Genomic DNA, 16,051 nt, shown 5'->3' on the forward strand with positions numbered 1-16,051 from the left:
ATTTGTCTTAGTTCTCTATGTATTTGAGCAATGGGATTTGATAAAAAATTTCCTCAATTCTTTCCCTTCTAGTCTTGATTACATTGGTTTTGTTTGTACCAAAATGTTTCAATTTAACAAAGTCAAAAGTTACTCATTTTACATCTTGTAATGTCCTTCATCTCGTTTGGTCTTAAAATTTTCCCTTTTTCAATCTGACAAGTAAACTATTCCATGTTCCCTAATTTACTTAAGGTAGCCCCCTTTATGTTTAAATTATACCCATTTTCACCTTATCTTGGATGTGAGATACTAGTTTGTGCCTTAGTTTCTGCCATACTGTTTTCCAGTTTTCCCAGCAGTTTTTATCAATTAATAAGTTCTTATCCCCAAAACTGGGGTCTTTGGATTTGTCAAAACTAGAATGCTGAACTCATTTACCCCATATCTATTCCACTGATCCACCCTTCTATTTCTTAGCCAGTACCAGAATTTTGTTATTTTTTCTTGTTCTACAAAATAAAGTTTGGTAGATATGGCACTGAATAAGTAAATTAGGTAAGATTGTCATTTTTATTATATTAGTTCCTCATTGCATATTTTAATTCCTTCCATTTCTTTTTCTTATTGCTAAAGCTAACATTTCTAGTACAATATTAAACAGTGGTGGTAATAATGGGTGTCCTTGCTCCCCCTCTGATCTTATTAGGAAGGCTTCTAACTTATCCCCATTGCAGATGACACTGATGGTTTCAGATAGCAGCTATTACGTATTATTTTAAGGAAAGACCCATTTATTACTATGCATTCTAGTGTTTTCAATTGGAATTGGTGGTGTATTTTGTCAAAGGCTTTTTGTACATTTGTTGAGATAATCATGTGATTTCTGTTAGTTTGGTTTTTGAGATGGTCAATTATGCTTATTTTCTCAATATTAAACCTTTACATTCCTGGTAGAAATCCCACCTGATCATAATGAATAATCCTTGTGATATATTGCTGTAGTCTCTTTGCTGGTATTTAAAATTTTTGCATCGATATTCATTAAGGAAATTGGTCCATAATTTTCTTTCTCTGTTTTTGGTCTCTCTGATAGCTATCAGCACTATATTTGCTTCACAAAAAGAATTAGGGTAGGATTCCTTCTGTGCTCATTTTGCCAAATAGTTTATATAGTATCTGGATTAATTGTTTTTAAGTGTTTGATAGTTTTTAAGTGTTTGATTGACCCCGCAATATAGTTCCTCATGTTGCAATGACCCCAAACCAAAAAATTATTTTGGTGGCTACTTCAAAACTATAATTTTGCTACAATTATGATTCAGAATATAAATACCTGATATGCATTATGCATTCTCATTACTACAAATTCAGAGGTTGAGAACTGCTGATCTAGATTGTCAGATTTTTTTGTGACATAGTTGGACAAAATACTTCCTAATGATTGCTTTACTTTTTCTTCATTGGAGATGAATTCGCCCTTTTAATTTTTGATACTGGTTATTTGATTTTTCTTTTTTTTTTAAGCAAATTAATCAATACTCTATTTTATTTGTTTTTTCCCATAAAACCAACTCCTAGTCTTATTTACTAGTTCAGTAGCTCTTATTTTCAGTTTTATTAATTTCTCCTTTGATTTTTAGGATTTTCAATTTAGTCTTTAATTGGGGATTTTTAATATTCAACTTTTTCTAGTTTTTTTTTTAGTTGTATGCCCAATTCATTTATCTCCTTTCCCCCTATTTTATTGATATAAGCATTCAAGAATATAATTTTTTTCCCTAAGTACTGCTTTGATTGTATCCAAATATATTCTTATTTGTTTTCTTCTCATTGTCATTCTCTTCAAATCATTAAATGATTGTTTCTATAATTTTTCTTTCATGCATCCCTTTTTTAGCATTAAATTATTTTGTTTCCAATTAATTTTTTGTTTTATCTTTCCATAGGCCCTTATTGATTATAATTTTTTATTTGAGTTATGACCTAAAAAGGATGCATTTGTTATTTCTGCTTTTTTGTATTTGGTTGTAAAGTTTTTATGCCCTGATACATGGTCAATTTTTGTATAGTACCATATGCTGCTGAAAAGAAGATATATTCCTTTCTGTTCCCATTCAATTTTCTCCAGAGATCTATTAATTCTCACTTTTAAAAAATTTCATTCACTTCCTCCTTTTTGGTTTATTTTCCAGGTCAGTTTATCTAGATCTGAAAGGGAGAAGTTGAGGTCCCCAACTAGTATAGTTATTTCTCCTTTAAAAAAATGGATGCTATACCATTTGGTGCATACATATTTAGAATAGATATTCTACTTCACTGTCTATAGTACCTTTTATCAAGATGCAATTTCCTTCTCTTTTAAATCACACCCCCCTCCCCATTCCTCCTTCCTTATATTATTCTCCTCTCTACCACTACCTCTCTTATTCCCCTTCTGCTTCTCTAGAGAGTAATATAGGATTCTATACCCCAATGAGTTTGTTTGTAATTATCTCTCTGAGCCAATTCCAATAAGAGTAAGGTTTAAGCATTATCTGTCACCACCCTCATCCTCCCCTCCACTGTGTAATAGATGATATAATTTACCTCATTTTGCTTCTCTCTTGCTTTTTTTCTCTGTGTAGTCCTCTTTTTCAGCCTTTGATTTTTTTTGTATGTCATCCTAAACAGCTTATTCTCACTCCCTCTATGTATACTTCTAAGTACTATGATAATGATAAAAATTTTAAGAGTTCCAAGTATCATTCCATGAAGGAATATAGATAATTTGACCTTATTGAGTCTCTTAAATGTTCTTTCTTATTTACCTTTTTATGCTTCACTTGAATCTTGTATTTTGGACATCATGTTTACTTTTAATTCTTGGTTGTAAATCTAGTTCCTTTGCCTTCTGGAATATCATATTCCAAGCCTTCTGATCCTCTAGTATAGAAGCCGCTAAATTCTATGTAATCCTAACTGTGGCTCCATGATATTTGAATTGTTTCTTTGTGATAGTTTGCAGTATTTTCTCCTTGGCCTGGGAGCTCTTGAATTTGGTTAAAATTTTTCTGGGATTTGTCATTTGGGGATTTATAATAGGAGGTGATCTGTGGATTCTTTTGATTTCTATTTTACTCTTGTTCAATAATGTCAGGGCAGTTTTCTTTGATAATTTTTTATAATATTATGTCTAGGCTTTTTTTTTTTTAATCATGACTCTCAGATAGTACAATCATTCTTGGATTGTCTTCTGGATCTATTTTCCAAGTTGGTTGTTTTTGCAATGAGAGAGTTTATATTTTCATCTATTTTTTTTCCATTCCTTTGACTTTATTTTATTGTTTCTTGATGTCTCGTGAAGTCATTAATTCCTATTTGTCCAATTCTAGTTTTTAAAAAATGACTTTTTTTTCCATGACCTTTTGAACCACCTATTCCATTCAGTCAATTCTACTTTTCATGGAAATCTTTTCATTGAATTTTTGTGCCTCTTTTTCCATTTGACCAATTCTGCTTTTTTAAGCTATTTTCTTTTTGTATTACTTTCATTTCTTTTCCCCATTTTTCTTCTCTCTTTGGTTTTTGAATTACTTTTCTTTTCTTTCCAGTATCTAAGACCAGTTCCCATTTTTCTTTGAAGTTTTACATGTGACTGCTTTGATTTTCATATCCTCTACTGAGTCTGTGCCTTGCTCTTCTTTGGATCCATAAAAATTTTCTAGTTAGGTGTTTCTTTTGTTGTTTGCTCATCTCCCCCCCCACCCCCCCCAGCTTTTTTAACTTTTATCTTAAAGGTGGGCTCTTCTTAGGGTAGAGAAAGCATTCTTTTTCTCCCAAACTTTCATTTTTCCTTGCTGCTTCCTTCAGCTATAGTTCTGATCTTTGTCACATTTCAGTTCTTCCATAGTAATATGACCTGTGGGCTGGGGGCTCTAGAAGCCACCTCCTGCTGCTGATTCAGTCTCCTCTCGGGACTGCTGATGATTTGAAAGGCTCAGAATACTGTGAGCTACCTTGCCCTGGGGTTAGGGATTTCACCATAGTCTTGAATGGGCCAAGATGTGAGGTGCTCTGCTACTGGCTTAGGCAGGGCCCTGGGGTCTCAAAGTTTACTTGGGCCTGGGGTTGGAACCTGGTGCAGTAGGTGGGGGCATGGGCAGCCTGCACTCCTGCACAGTTTTACTTCTGGTTTCCCCCTCATCCCATGAAATAAAATAGATCTTCTTTGCCTACCTTTCAAGTTTTTTTTGTTTTTGTTTTCCAGCAAGAAAGTTACTTTACTCCATCCATTTGTTGGTTCTGTAACTTCAATATTCATTTTGAGGCATTTTAAGGTTGGTTTGAGAGGATTATCAGTCAGTTCCAGCTTCCTATGCTGCTAATCTGCCATCTACCACAGATGGATTTTTTGAGTCAAGCTAACGCAGGTAGTCAGGCCCACACATTTTTTTCCTACATCTTTGATTGTACTTATGGGTCAGGAGACCTGAGGCAGTCAGTACAGCTTCTGTGATGCCCAGTCAGGAGAACTGAGAAGGGCTTTCTTCCCTTAGAGAAAGAGTAGGAGGCACTAAGGAGGCATTTGGAGCTACTTTTTTCTTTTTCCTTAGCTATTTAGATGTGCTTTTTGGTTTGGGCTTTCTCCTTCCATGAACTCCATGCTCTGAGAGAGAGCACGTGTGTGAGAGAGAGGTTGGAACTCCATCCATTTAATACAAACCCTTATCTTTCTCTGGCTTAGGAGTTTCAGGGGAGAAGGCTACAAATACAGATAATATGCAGTTTTGCTGTGTGTAGCGGCTCTAAGACCCAAGTCAGGAAGATTCCTCTTCCTCAGTACAAATCTGACCCTTAGTAGCTGTGTGACCCTGGGCAAGTCACTTCACCTTGCTTGCCTCAATTTCCTCATCTGTGAAATAAATTAGAGAAGGAAATGGCAAATCCCCCCAGTATCTCGACAAGAAAGCCCCATTGAGATCACCAAGAGTGGGACATGACTGAAAGGATTGAACCAAGTGGAGAATGACATTGGGTAGGAGGGTGGTCTCTGAGCTGAGTCTTGAAGAAGGGAGCTAAGAGTTTTACTAGGTGGAAGGGACCAGGGGCAGATCCCTTTCACCTCTGCTGCATTTTCCTCATCTGTAAACTAGAGGATGCTGATAGCTGTAGCATCTGCTTCACAGACTGTGGAAATTCAAATGAGAGGATGCTTGAAAAGGCTGTTAAAAGGGCTGGCTCTCATTTTCATCCCAGCTTCTCTCAAGCTTCTTCACCATTTCAGGATTTATGGAGTATGTGAGTGCCATGCATTTTCTGGACCCTGGGGTACAAAGATACACCCCACCACTGCCTGAAGGTGATTCTTGTGCATCCAAGCACTCCCCCAGCCCAGGTCTCTCAGTCCAATTTAATAAAGTCTTTTAAGCACCTGCTCTATGCCAGGCACTCTGATAGGCTTTGGTGATACAAAGGCAAAAATGATCCAGCATCTTCTCAAGCTTTTGTTTTTCTGAATCGAGGGCCTTGAAGGTCTCGATTAGGGCAGAATGTCATTTATTAAGAGGGAGAAGGGGGAAGCCACAAGCTTGTAGTCAGTTACAGCTGATAGAGGAAATGGCACCCAAGACCCAATTGTCCAATTGTCTTAGGCGTGTGGCTGAAGAGAGGAAGAAGGTCCTTGTTAGAGAAGTCTGGTCAGCTTGTTTTAAAGGATTGTCTGTATGTGTGGAGACAGTCCTAAGGATGATCTGATGAGGAATACTATGAGCCATTAATGGAAAGAGTTGGGAAAGTGCCTTGAAGTTGGGAGAGAAACTAGCATCATGAAGGACATTGTGTGTGTGTATGGGTTGTGTTTTCATAGGGGAACAGGTTATAAGTGGATTGTATGGATAGCTCAGTGGGGGACAGTACAGGAGAAATGGCCTGAAAGCAGCTTTCAAGAGTAAGGTGTATGTCCTCCTGGCCCCTGGGTTGGGAGAGAGGGGGAAGTCCTTCAGAATAAGTACAGGCAAGAGAAGCCCCCCTTCACCCCCACCCTCTGGACTTTGGCCCACCCAGCCTCCTTGTACTCTCCCTGCTCCAAGGGAATTGGTGACAGCTCTGGGTTTGGTGGGCTGCCCAGAGAGACCTTCTTGGGTCTTGATTCTCACCTATGATGTCACACTTGGTTTCTGCTCTCTTGAGAGGTGATGTTGGCTCTGTAGACATAGATGTTCCTGGACCTGGGTGACTTCTTGGCTTTCACTTGTGCCTTCTGCCTGCCTCCCTTCCCACCCCCTGGAGAAGCCCTGGCTACGGTCGGTCATGTCGGGCCTCAGAAGCCTTCAACTCTACTTCTTCTTCCTTGTGCCCAGGTCCAATTTGGATCCTTTTAGCCAGTACAGTGAAGACCAGATTTGGGATGCCCTAGAAAGGACGCATATGAAAGAATGTGTAAGTAGAGATGAAGGTGGTAGGGAGAGCAGAGGAGGAGGGTACCCCATCTTCACTGCCGACTGCTTCAGGGACATGGGCAGCCACCCATCTGTGGTTATGTCCTGGAGGAGCATGGCACACCCCCCCCTCCCCCCATTTCTCCTCTGAGCACCTGCTTGTAGGGCCACCTTAGGCTGCCTGCTTTCCCTTTGGATCTGCCTCCTGCTCCTCATACAGGCTCTAGGCTAGGCCCAGGGGGCAGAGCCAATCCCTCCCTCTTCTTCTAGGTTGCTCAGCTACCTCTGAAACTTGAGTCTGAAGTGCTGGAAAATGGGGATAACTTCTCGGTGGGGGAAAGGCAGCTTCTGTGCATCGCCAGAGCCCTGCTGCGGCGCTGCAAGGTAAAGCCCCTGCTCCCCCAGGGAGGATGAGAGGAATGCCCTGGGCACCTGGCTGCCCTGCTGGGATGAGAGTACTTGAGGCCTCTGAGCTTCCATACCTGCCAGCAGTTTTGGACGGTTTACCCCAATGAAGAAGTGACTGGCTTTGCCTTCCCCAGTCCGTGCTTCAGGAAATTAGCAGGTTCTCCTGTTTGGAGACCACATGTTGGCTGCTAAGTTGGATTGTGAAAAACTCCAAAGGGTTTCTCCTGCTCCATAACCATCCTTTGGCCCCTCAACAGATTCTGATACTGGATGAAGCAACGGCAGCCATGGATACAGAGACCGATTTACTGATTCAGGAAACCATCCGGGAGGCATTTGCTGACTGCACCATGTTGACGATCGCTCACCGCCTACACACCGTCCTGGGCTCAGACCGCATCATGGTGCTGATGCAGGGACAGGTAGAGCACTGAGCCCTCTGAGCCCCAGCCTGGCAGGGTCCCCCTCAGCCCTGCTAGGGGGTTCAAGATCTCTCCCTTAGAGAACGTTCCTAGGCTCTCCATTGGCATGTTGCTGGTCCCGTGTGGTCAGTGATACTCCGGGAGGTGATTGTGTCCTAAGACCCTGAAGGTAGAAGAGCAGGAGGGCAGGCAGCATCTCCTGAGGCCTCCAAGGGGCCTTGTGCCCCTTTGTGCACAGAAGTGTGCCGAGGGCTCCTTCCCTGGGTCAGACTTGGGCGTCCTTCTTTTGGACCTTGCCCAGATGTGAAAGGGGTGTATAGGGGTGCTAAAGCTAATTTGGATATCAGTGTTCTTGGGGGTGAACGCCAGCAGCCTCCTGAGTTAGTATTTACTAAGTGTCCTTTGGGTGTGGGATATTTTAGAAGTGTCCTGGACAGAGAACACTGCCCGTAACCAAGGAGCGCTCGGGAGGAAGCAAAGGTGCATAGAATATAGAACTGGAGAGTGCAAGTAAAGGAGTAACTTGCCAGAGTCATCCCAGGGAGAGCAGCAGGCCAGGACCGACACCAGTCAGCCTGCTCTCTGCAGCCTCTTTGGGCGGCCGGTGCTCTGTGGCTCTGCTCTAAGCACTGGGCTGAGGGAATTCATTCCCTGCTTTCTCCTTCAGTTAGAAAGTACTGAAGAGACTGTAGCAAAGGCAGTGAAGAAGCCGGGAGCTCTTTGTCCACGGAGTGGTCTGGTAGTAAGAAACCGAGGGTCCAGAGGTTCACCTGGCCGTGGTTAGGGTCAGCTCTGCCTGCTGGGCTTGTGATGGGAGGAAGAAACCAGGAGATCCCAAGCCAGGCTTCCGGTCGAGTCGTGATGTGCCCCCTCCATGCTCTCTGCTCCTCTTTTCCAGGTGGTGGAATTTGACACCCCGTCCGTGCTTTTGTCCAATGATAGCTCCCGATTCTATGCCATGTTTGCCGCTGCAGAGAACAAAGTTGCTGTCAAGGGCTGATGTCCATGGATGGGTGCTGCTGCCTGGAACATCATCTAACATCCCCTGCCTGGGGCAGGGAATGCATCACTTTTCCTCCTATTGAAACCCAGATCTTGCATTGCCCAATTTTTAAAATTTTGACACAGCAGTCAAGACTGGCTTGTGTTTCACTATAAGGGAGATTCACGTTTTAATTATTGTATTTATTCCATATTCATACAAACTAAACTTGTTTTGTCCTTAATTGCACTCTAAAGGTTCAGGGAACTGTTACTATCAATGTCTCAGAGGCCTAGAATGAAGCTTTATCCATGTAGCTCTCAACACAATCCTGTAGATAGCCGACGTGACAGTGGAAATGTTCGCTCTATTTTCCATTCAAACGAGCACTGTGCTAATAGGGCGTCCTCCTTTCTGTCCTTTTGTACAGTTTGCTGTGCTGAGGTCTCGTTTGGCTCTCAGGCTGTATAAAGGTTGGCATTTGCTTTTTTTAAAAGCGGGTCTCTTTCTTCACGGTGGCAGTCTTCTGCATGTCAGAACGGACGTCCCAGGGTGGCAGGGTCGGGCGAGAGGCCGGAAGCACTCGGGGCTCCTGCTTCCCCTCTGGCGCCAGGAGCAGGCGCAGCCGACGGGCAGGGGTGGCCGAGAGAAGGCACTTGGCTGTCAGTCACGTGAGCTCCTGGCCGGCTGGCGCTGGGTGTTTGCCGCTGCCGCCAGATGGTACATTGACGTCCTGTTGGCCTCCGCCCGGACCCCCTCCGCCACTCTGTGATAGAATTCAGGATTTCGTTTTCTTTATTGCGGTAAAGAATCGTCTCAATCCAAAGCCTGCAACACATTGAACAGCTCCTGCTCACGGATCCGTCACACTGAAGTAGAAGCTGCTTTGTTTGTCCTTTTTTAACTGTAAGAGACCTACCTCCGGTGGCTGACGACTGCGTGCTACGATGCCTACAGTACATTTCCGGGAACCGCCCGGCCCGCGGGCCTCGCTCGGACGGACGGGGCGGCGGCTGCCCGCCTGGCAGCGATTGGCTGAGGGATCGGCACTGCATGTTACTGTCTGCTAGACAATTTGTAACCTTAGCATGTTGCTAAATTCCTTGTGGAGACAAAGATCTGGGGGGTGACGAATAAAACTATTTTGGGTTTTACAAAGCGCTTGGTGTGTGCCAGGATTTCTCTGGGCGATGCCGGGGGTGCTGCTGTGGCCAACCTTGTCGTGCCGGGTGCTACCAGGCTGGGGCCTTTGTGGAGGAAGCCTTGTCTGAAAAAGGGCCAGTCCGGGCCTGTGAGGCCTCGGGGCATTAGTTGGCCCTTGGGGCACTCTGGTCAAGGCAGATTATGGTCTGCCCACGGCATTGGATGGGTGGAGGGGAGAGGAATTGGCAGAAAAGCTTTGAGTTTTATTAAAAATGTGCCAGCCCTGAGGGCAGCTGGGTGGGATTGAGAGCCAGGCCTAGAGATGGGAGGTTCTGGGTTCAAATGTGACCTCAGACACTTCCCAGCTGTGTGACCCTGGGCAAGTCACTTAACCCCCATGGCCTAGCCCTGACCACTGTTCTGCCTTACAACCAATATACAGTATGGATTCCAAGACGGAAGGTGAGGGTTTAAAAAACCATGCCAGCCTTCAGTTCTTGCAAGATCTCATTTTGTTGGTGGGGCGTCCCTTCCCCAAGGCTCATGGCCAGCTCCCTAGAGCTTGAGTGGGGCTGGGAATCCCCGGTCCATGAAACTCTGCAGAAGCTGGGGTCCCCTTGAGCAGGGCACACGGGGGGAGGCGGGGATTGAATGTCCTTTCATAAAAACTTCCCTTGGCCCTAGAGGGGAGGATAAGCCGGAGGAAGGTCCTCGGGGTAGGGAGGCCACGTTGGAATAAAAAGCCCCTTTGCAGTATGTCACACTTGGACATCTTGTTGCTCTGAAGTAGCGGAGAGACCTGCTGTTGCCCACAGCCACCCCTTCGGCTTTGGGGTCACTCGGGAACTTCCTGGCATTAATCCTAAATGGGCTGCTTTCACTCCTACCCACTGACGCCCGTCTTCCCTCTGCACCCTCTGAGCCAATTCTGAGGGCCTTTAAAGCGCCCGAGACGGCTCTCGCCTCCCCTCTCCCCAATCCGATCGGAACTGAGGGGTTCCGAGAGAATGAAGGCAGCGGCAGGGCCCCCAGGGAGGAGGTGTTGGGTGCTGCGAGTCCGCGGGTCCTGGCTATCGAGCTGGCCGCTTGGCGCTACGGCTGGAGAGCTGGTGTCCTGGTCAGGGAGACCCTCTGACATTCTGGCCGTGTGCCCGGAGCCAGGTCGCTTGGCGTCTTTCAGGGAAGGGGTCGCACGAGGAGTTTCTTCTGGGAATTCCCTGTCAGTGAGATCACAGATTTCTGCATCCGGAGCCCTCTTCGGGCTCCAGTTTTCTGATCCCCTAAACTGTCTCGTCTAGGCCTCAGAAGACTGCTCAGGGTGCCCCCGGGAGGGAGCCAAGGAGAGCCTGCACTGTCACCTTCCCTTCGGCCCTTTGGCTTAACGGGGGAGCAGGACAGGCAAAGGAAGACGATGGCTCTGAGCGAGAGGCCGGTTGCTCCCAGTCTGGCACTGGTTGGAGGAACTGGGTACGGTGAGGTCAAGTGCAGGAACTAGGAGTCCAGTGCAATGACCCAAAGCCAGATGTTTTCATCAAACACTGCCGGGTGGGTCCCGGCAAGGGGGAGGAGAGGAAGCGAATACGCACTTAGCTTCTCACAAGCCTGTTTATTCACCCAGGAGCAGAGGCTCCAGAAGCTATTGGATTCCATGGTGATGGGGAGGGCGATGGGTCCGTCCAGGAGCTAATCCTTGTCCTAGAGGACTGTTGGGGAGGAGGGAAAGGGAGAACACTGGAAAGCTGGGGTGGGAAGAAAGAACTAAAAGCAGAACCACCAGCTCATCTTTGTGGACTCTCCAATAAAAGTCCAAACCAGTTTAAGCCAACCGCCATCTTCCGCTGTTTCCTTTCTAGAAATGAACTGTCCTGAGTATTTTCTTGTAAATTCTTACTTTCTGTCTTAGGAACTACTCTAAGACTGTAGGGCAAGGGCTAGTCTATGAGAGTTAAGTGACTTACCCAGGGTCACATAGCTAGGGGGCGACTGAGGCTAAATTTCAACCCAAGTCTTCCCAAGTCCAAGCCTGGTGCTCTTGCCACTGTGCCACGTAATTGCCCTCCCTCCCCACCCCCAGTATTTTCTAAGGAACTATGGTGAGCAGCTCGGTGACAGTCGATAGAGCACTGGGCTTGCAATCAGGAAAATTCATCTTCCCAAGTTCATCCAGCCTCAGACATTTGCTATCTGATCCTGGACCACCTAGTCATTCAACCTCATTTGCCTCAGTTTCCTCATTTGTAAAAAATTAAGAAGCTAAGGCGTATAGGCATCAAATGACTTGCTCAAAATCACTTAGCAGCAGTGGTGGGATTTGTTATTTTTTCATAAAGTGTTTTTTAATTATTAGTATTTCTCTTCTCTCCCCATCCTCCATTTCCTCAACTGAGAAAGAAAAAAAGACAAATAAGACCTTGTTAACACATCTGCATCCTTGAGCAAAGCAGGTTCCCATATTGGCCCATCCAAAAATGTGTCCAAACATTCTACACCTTAGCATCACATTTCACCCCTGGTCATCCAAGGTAGAATTTGAACCCGCATCTTTTGGCTTCTGCTTGACCACACTGCTTCTCCATAATAGTGTCCTTGGGCCACCCCATTTGGTGGCTGTTACAAAGGAAGGATCTTTGGAGTTTAGGGTTTTTTCAGGAAGGAAACTGTCTCAAAGCCTTCTGTGCAGAGGACAAGAAGAACAGAGGAGTCACATGGCAATCCTGAATTTGGAGTCAGAAGACCTTGGCTTAAATCCCGAGTGAACCAACCACTCACCAGCTAAGGAGCATTTCTGTGCCAGGAGCCAGGAACACAGAAGCAGAGTTGCTCACCACCTGGCTAGGATAGATAGAACCTGGATGTGGAATTAGGAACACAGGTTCAAATCCTGCTTCAGACATTTACTACCTGTGTGACCTTGGACACACTCTCTGGGCCTCCGTTTCCTAATTTGTAAAATGAAGGCTTTGGACTAGATGACGTTTAAGTTCTCTTCCAGCTGTAAATCTACCATCTTTAGTAACTACCATCCTTGGGACTCAGTTTCCTCAACTGTAAAATCAGAGGGTTGAATGTCTAAGGTTCCTTTCTGCTCTAAATCTTTACCTGTGATACTTGCCACCTAAGACCTTGGATCTCTTCCCTTCCCTGTAAAATAAGGGGATTGCACTCATTCAGACTCTCTGAGGAGGTCCCTTCTAGCTTCAGCTTGGGGATCTCAATGCTGCAGGACATACCAGCTAGAAACTAGACAGGACAGGCAGATACAACTGGATTCTGTATTTGGGTGGCCAATAGCTGGCCTTTGGGATGGGAATTCCTTTTAGTTGGCCACACTTGGGTCTTATGTAACTTGGGTTTATGTAACTCAGTAAGAGTGATGGGAACAAAATATACCCTTTAGAGTCTGTAGCATTGTCTCCTCGAGTCTGTGCAGAGTCCAGGGGATTGTGGGACCAAGTGTGTTAATGCCCTGGGGAGATAGGGGGCGCAGGGCTGAGGCCAGGGTTCTGTAGGTAAATTATAGAGGAATAACAAAGGTAGAAATTATAGGGACCTTGCCTGTAAGTAAGGGCAAGGGAAAAGATAAGTATCAAAATAATAACAGACACGTGTGAGGTTGGAAGGGTTTTTGCCCACTAATGGTGGACAAAATACAGTTTATTGCAGGCAGCTAAGGGTTTTTAAAGGTACAGATCACAAAGAATGAGGTCATACCATTGAGACGGGTCCTTGGGAAAGGGCTGAGACAATCCTTGGGAAAGTACCACAAGGATGATAGATATGACACCCGATGCAGGATAAGGATTCCAGGAATTAGGGTGAGAGAATATTTTTAAGAAACGTGGATAAGCACTTGGGGTAAGATTATGACTCAAACACCATCATGGAATGGTCAGCAACAGCATGTCTTTGCCAGCAATAGACATGTATTGCTATGATAGGCCTAAAGAAGGGGAAGGAGAGGGCACTTGGGCCTGATCTGAGACAGACTCTGTGTTTCAACCTCTTGTCAGAGGGCACTCAGATCTTTATCTTAGATGAGCTCCAAGCTATCAACCTCTGACATCTCATCCTTCTTTGTTTTATTGCAGTATTAGATTGTGTACCATCGAATGAAGCCTATGAATGGTGGAGAATATAACAATATTTGATAATATGATTCGCATTAACAAGTTTAATTAAAAAATTGGTAATAAGTATGTAGCTTAACAAATAACTGATAATAAACAGGAGTATATAAAATAAAAAACGAATACTGTCAAATACATGGTTTGAATACAAAACAATCAAAGGAAAACTATAATCCATATTATGCACTACAATAGGCAAATTATGATTTAAAATGCAAGATTTTATGTCAAATTTCCCTTTCTCTTAATTGCTGAAGTTGTAAATTAAGGTGATGAGAAGTAACTCAGAGCTGGCCATAAAATGTCGTAAAAACTCCAATCATACAGGGGATGACAAGGCAAAGGAGAAAAGCCAGAAGGGCTATTTATTGCTCCTATAGTAAGTAAATGAGGAAGGCCCAAAGGAATGAGTCTTAAAGCTTGAATAAAATCCGCTGGGTGACATGGGGGTAAGTTATCCAAGTGACTATGGGATAGCTGTAGAATGTCAACATGAAGTTGTTCTAAGAAGCCAGTATTGTCTGTCAAAGGTTGATAGCCTTGGGTCTATCTTAGATATGAATCTGTGTGACCCAAGGTTATCAACCTCTGACAATCTTCAGATTTCGCCCCCTGATTACGGAGGTAGAGCTTCATTAGCCTCCAGGTAGATTCATCCAGCATTAGAGGGGAAACACAAATTGCAGCCTGTATGTGCCAGCTGTTGGATATGGTGTGATATTGCGCATGAGTAATGGAAAGAACCATTATCAAATGGAATCCATAAATACCTATGAGTATATTCTTATACTATCGAAGAGGGGCTGAAAACCCTGGATGGTTAGAGAGGTTCCCAGGTTGTGACAAATTTCCAGGAAGGGACCAATCAATAAAGTGGGTAGAATTGATAGTGGGTAGCCAGAGGAGGAAGAGAGTTGCCTCTACAAAATGGGTCATGGGGAGAGCAGGGGTAACAATGGCTTCACGCAGCAGCACTCCTGTCGGAGGAGCCGAGAGTCCAGTGTTGTTATGCCAATGACTGTAAATGGGCCTGGATGCACATACGGCCAGTCCCAAGGAGGTGATGGTAAAGAGGCTACATCCAGGGTAAGGGTTAAAGGAGGAACAGATCATCGGGTCACCGTGGACAAATCGCACAAAGGCGCGGCGGCCAGTAAGTCTCTCCTTTTACAGATGTTACAGTAAGGAGGGCGATGATAGCCCCGAATAAGGCTCTGGTTTCTTGGCTGGGGATGTGAGTGGCATGTTGGCAGGTGGGCTCTGTTAGCTCCTCAGGCAGGGGATCGCCCTGGCTGGGAGTTGGAGTCATGGCGAGGTCAGACAAGCTGCTCTGGAACCCAGATGGGAGAGTCAGCGGCTGAAGGAAAGGTACAAAGAGATCCTCATCCCCCAAAGAGGGCAGAGCCGGAGGATGCCAAGTTCCGAATGGCCTTTTGTCTGGGGAGAACATGGGATTCCCGTCTTTAAAATTAGTTTGAATTGTGAAGAGAAGTTCGGAAGATCTTTGGACGGGAGTGCTGGGCCATTGTCTGCGTTAAGGGTCTGGGGAATACCAATAAACTGGAATGCAGAGAGTACATAAGAAATACGATGTCTTACTGCTTCACCTGTATGGATAGAAGCGAAAATTAGAGTAGAAAAAGCATCCACAGATACATGAATGTAGGAGAAACGTCCAAATGAAGGACAATGAATGATGTAAAAAATGTTTATAAAGTTTACATCTTGAAAAATAAATTATTTTACTTCAGGAAATGTAAAAATTCCTGAGGTCCAACCTAGAACTTAAAAATTTAGATTATAATTCCGCAGAAAATAGCTGGATTCTGTTTGAGACATTTAATTATAGGCCAATCAGAATCTCAGAAATGCAGGGGGAAAGATCTTGTTAGAAATATACATGTATAGGGGGCAGCTGGGTGGCTCAGTGGATTGAGAGCCAGGCTGAGATGGGAGGTCCTGGGTTCAAATTTGATGTCATACACTTCCCAGCTGAGTGACCCTGGGCAAGTCACTTAACCCCCATTGTCTAGCCCTTACCTCTCTTCTGCCTTGGAGCCAATACACAGTATTAACTCTAAGACCGAAGAGGAAGGTTTAAAAAAAAATGTGGATTCCCATACATACAGGTGGATAATGGAATCCTTTTTTCAATAACCAATGAAATTGATTGTAATGAAAATACTTGCTTCTGCTTTCTGTCAATTCTTGCTTAACAAAGAATTTTCTTAGCAGGGTTACTATACTTAACTTTTCCCAATGGAACCCTTAACTTATATCCTGAATGTATTATGGTTTACACTGTAGGCGATCTAGATGTTCTCCCCCCCCCCCCATTGATCCTAACTATCTGAACCATACATAAATCTTTCAGTTCTGATGTATTCTCATTAGCATTTAAACTAGTTAATCATCGGATTACTAATTTAGTTTAACTAACTTTAACCTGTGTGTGAGGAAGGGGTTAAATCCCTTTTGCCTTCGGAGTCCTTATCCAAAAGCTTGGCTTCATTCCCAGAAAAAGTGTATCAGTGAAGAGAAGAAAAAACTCTCCCTTCCTTTCCAATCCTT

At 44.5% G+C, this 16,051-nt stretch overlaps 1 protein-coding gene across 5 annotated transcripts in view; it reads left to right on the forward strand.

Annotated features, from left to right (window-relative positions):
• Nucleotides 1-9,368, forward strand: part of ABCC5 (ATP binding cassette subfamily C member 5) — a 59,259-nt gene extending 49,891 nt beyond the window's left edge. For all 5 annotated transcript variants that reach the window (XM_056819913.1, XM_056819914.1, XM_056819915.1 and 2 more), the window contains 4 exons: nucleotides 6,321-6,399; nucleotides 6,669-6,782; nucleotides 7,064-7,228; nucleotides 8,127-9,368. In XM_056819913.1, coding sequence (XP_056675891.1) covers nucleotides 6,321-6,399; nucleotides 6,669-6,782; nucleotides 7,064-7,228; nucleotides 8,127-8,228 — 460 coding nt within the window. In that variant the 3' untranslated portion in view covers nucleotides 8,229-9,368. The remainder of the gene's footprint in view (nucleotides 1-6,320; nucleotides 6,400-6,668; nucleotides 6,783-7,063; nucleotides 7,229-8,126) is intronic.
• The last annotated feature ends 6,683 nt before the right edge of the window (nucleotides 9,369-16,051 follow it).

Source organism: Monodelphis domestica, chromosome 2 (genome assembly GCF_027887165.1).
Source record: "Monodelphis domestica isolate mMonDom1 chromosome 2, mMonDom1.pri, whole genome shotgun sequence".
Taxonomy (NCBI): domain Eukaryota; kingdom Metazoa; phylum Chordata; class Mammalia; order Didelphimorphia; family Didelphidae; genus Monodelphis; species Monodelphis domestica.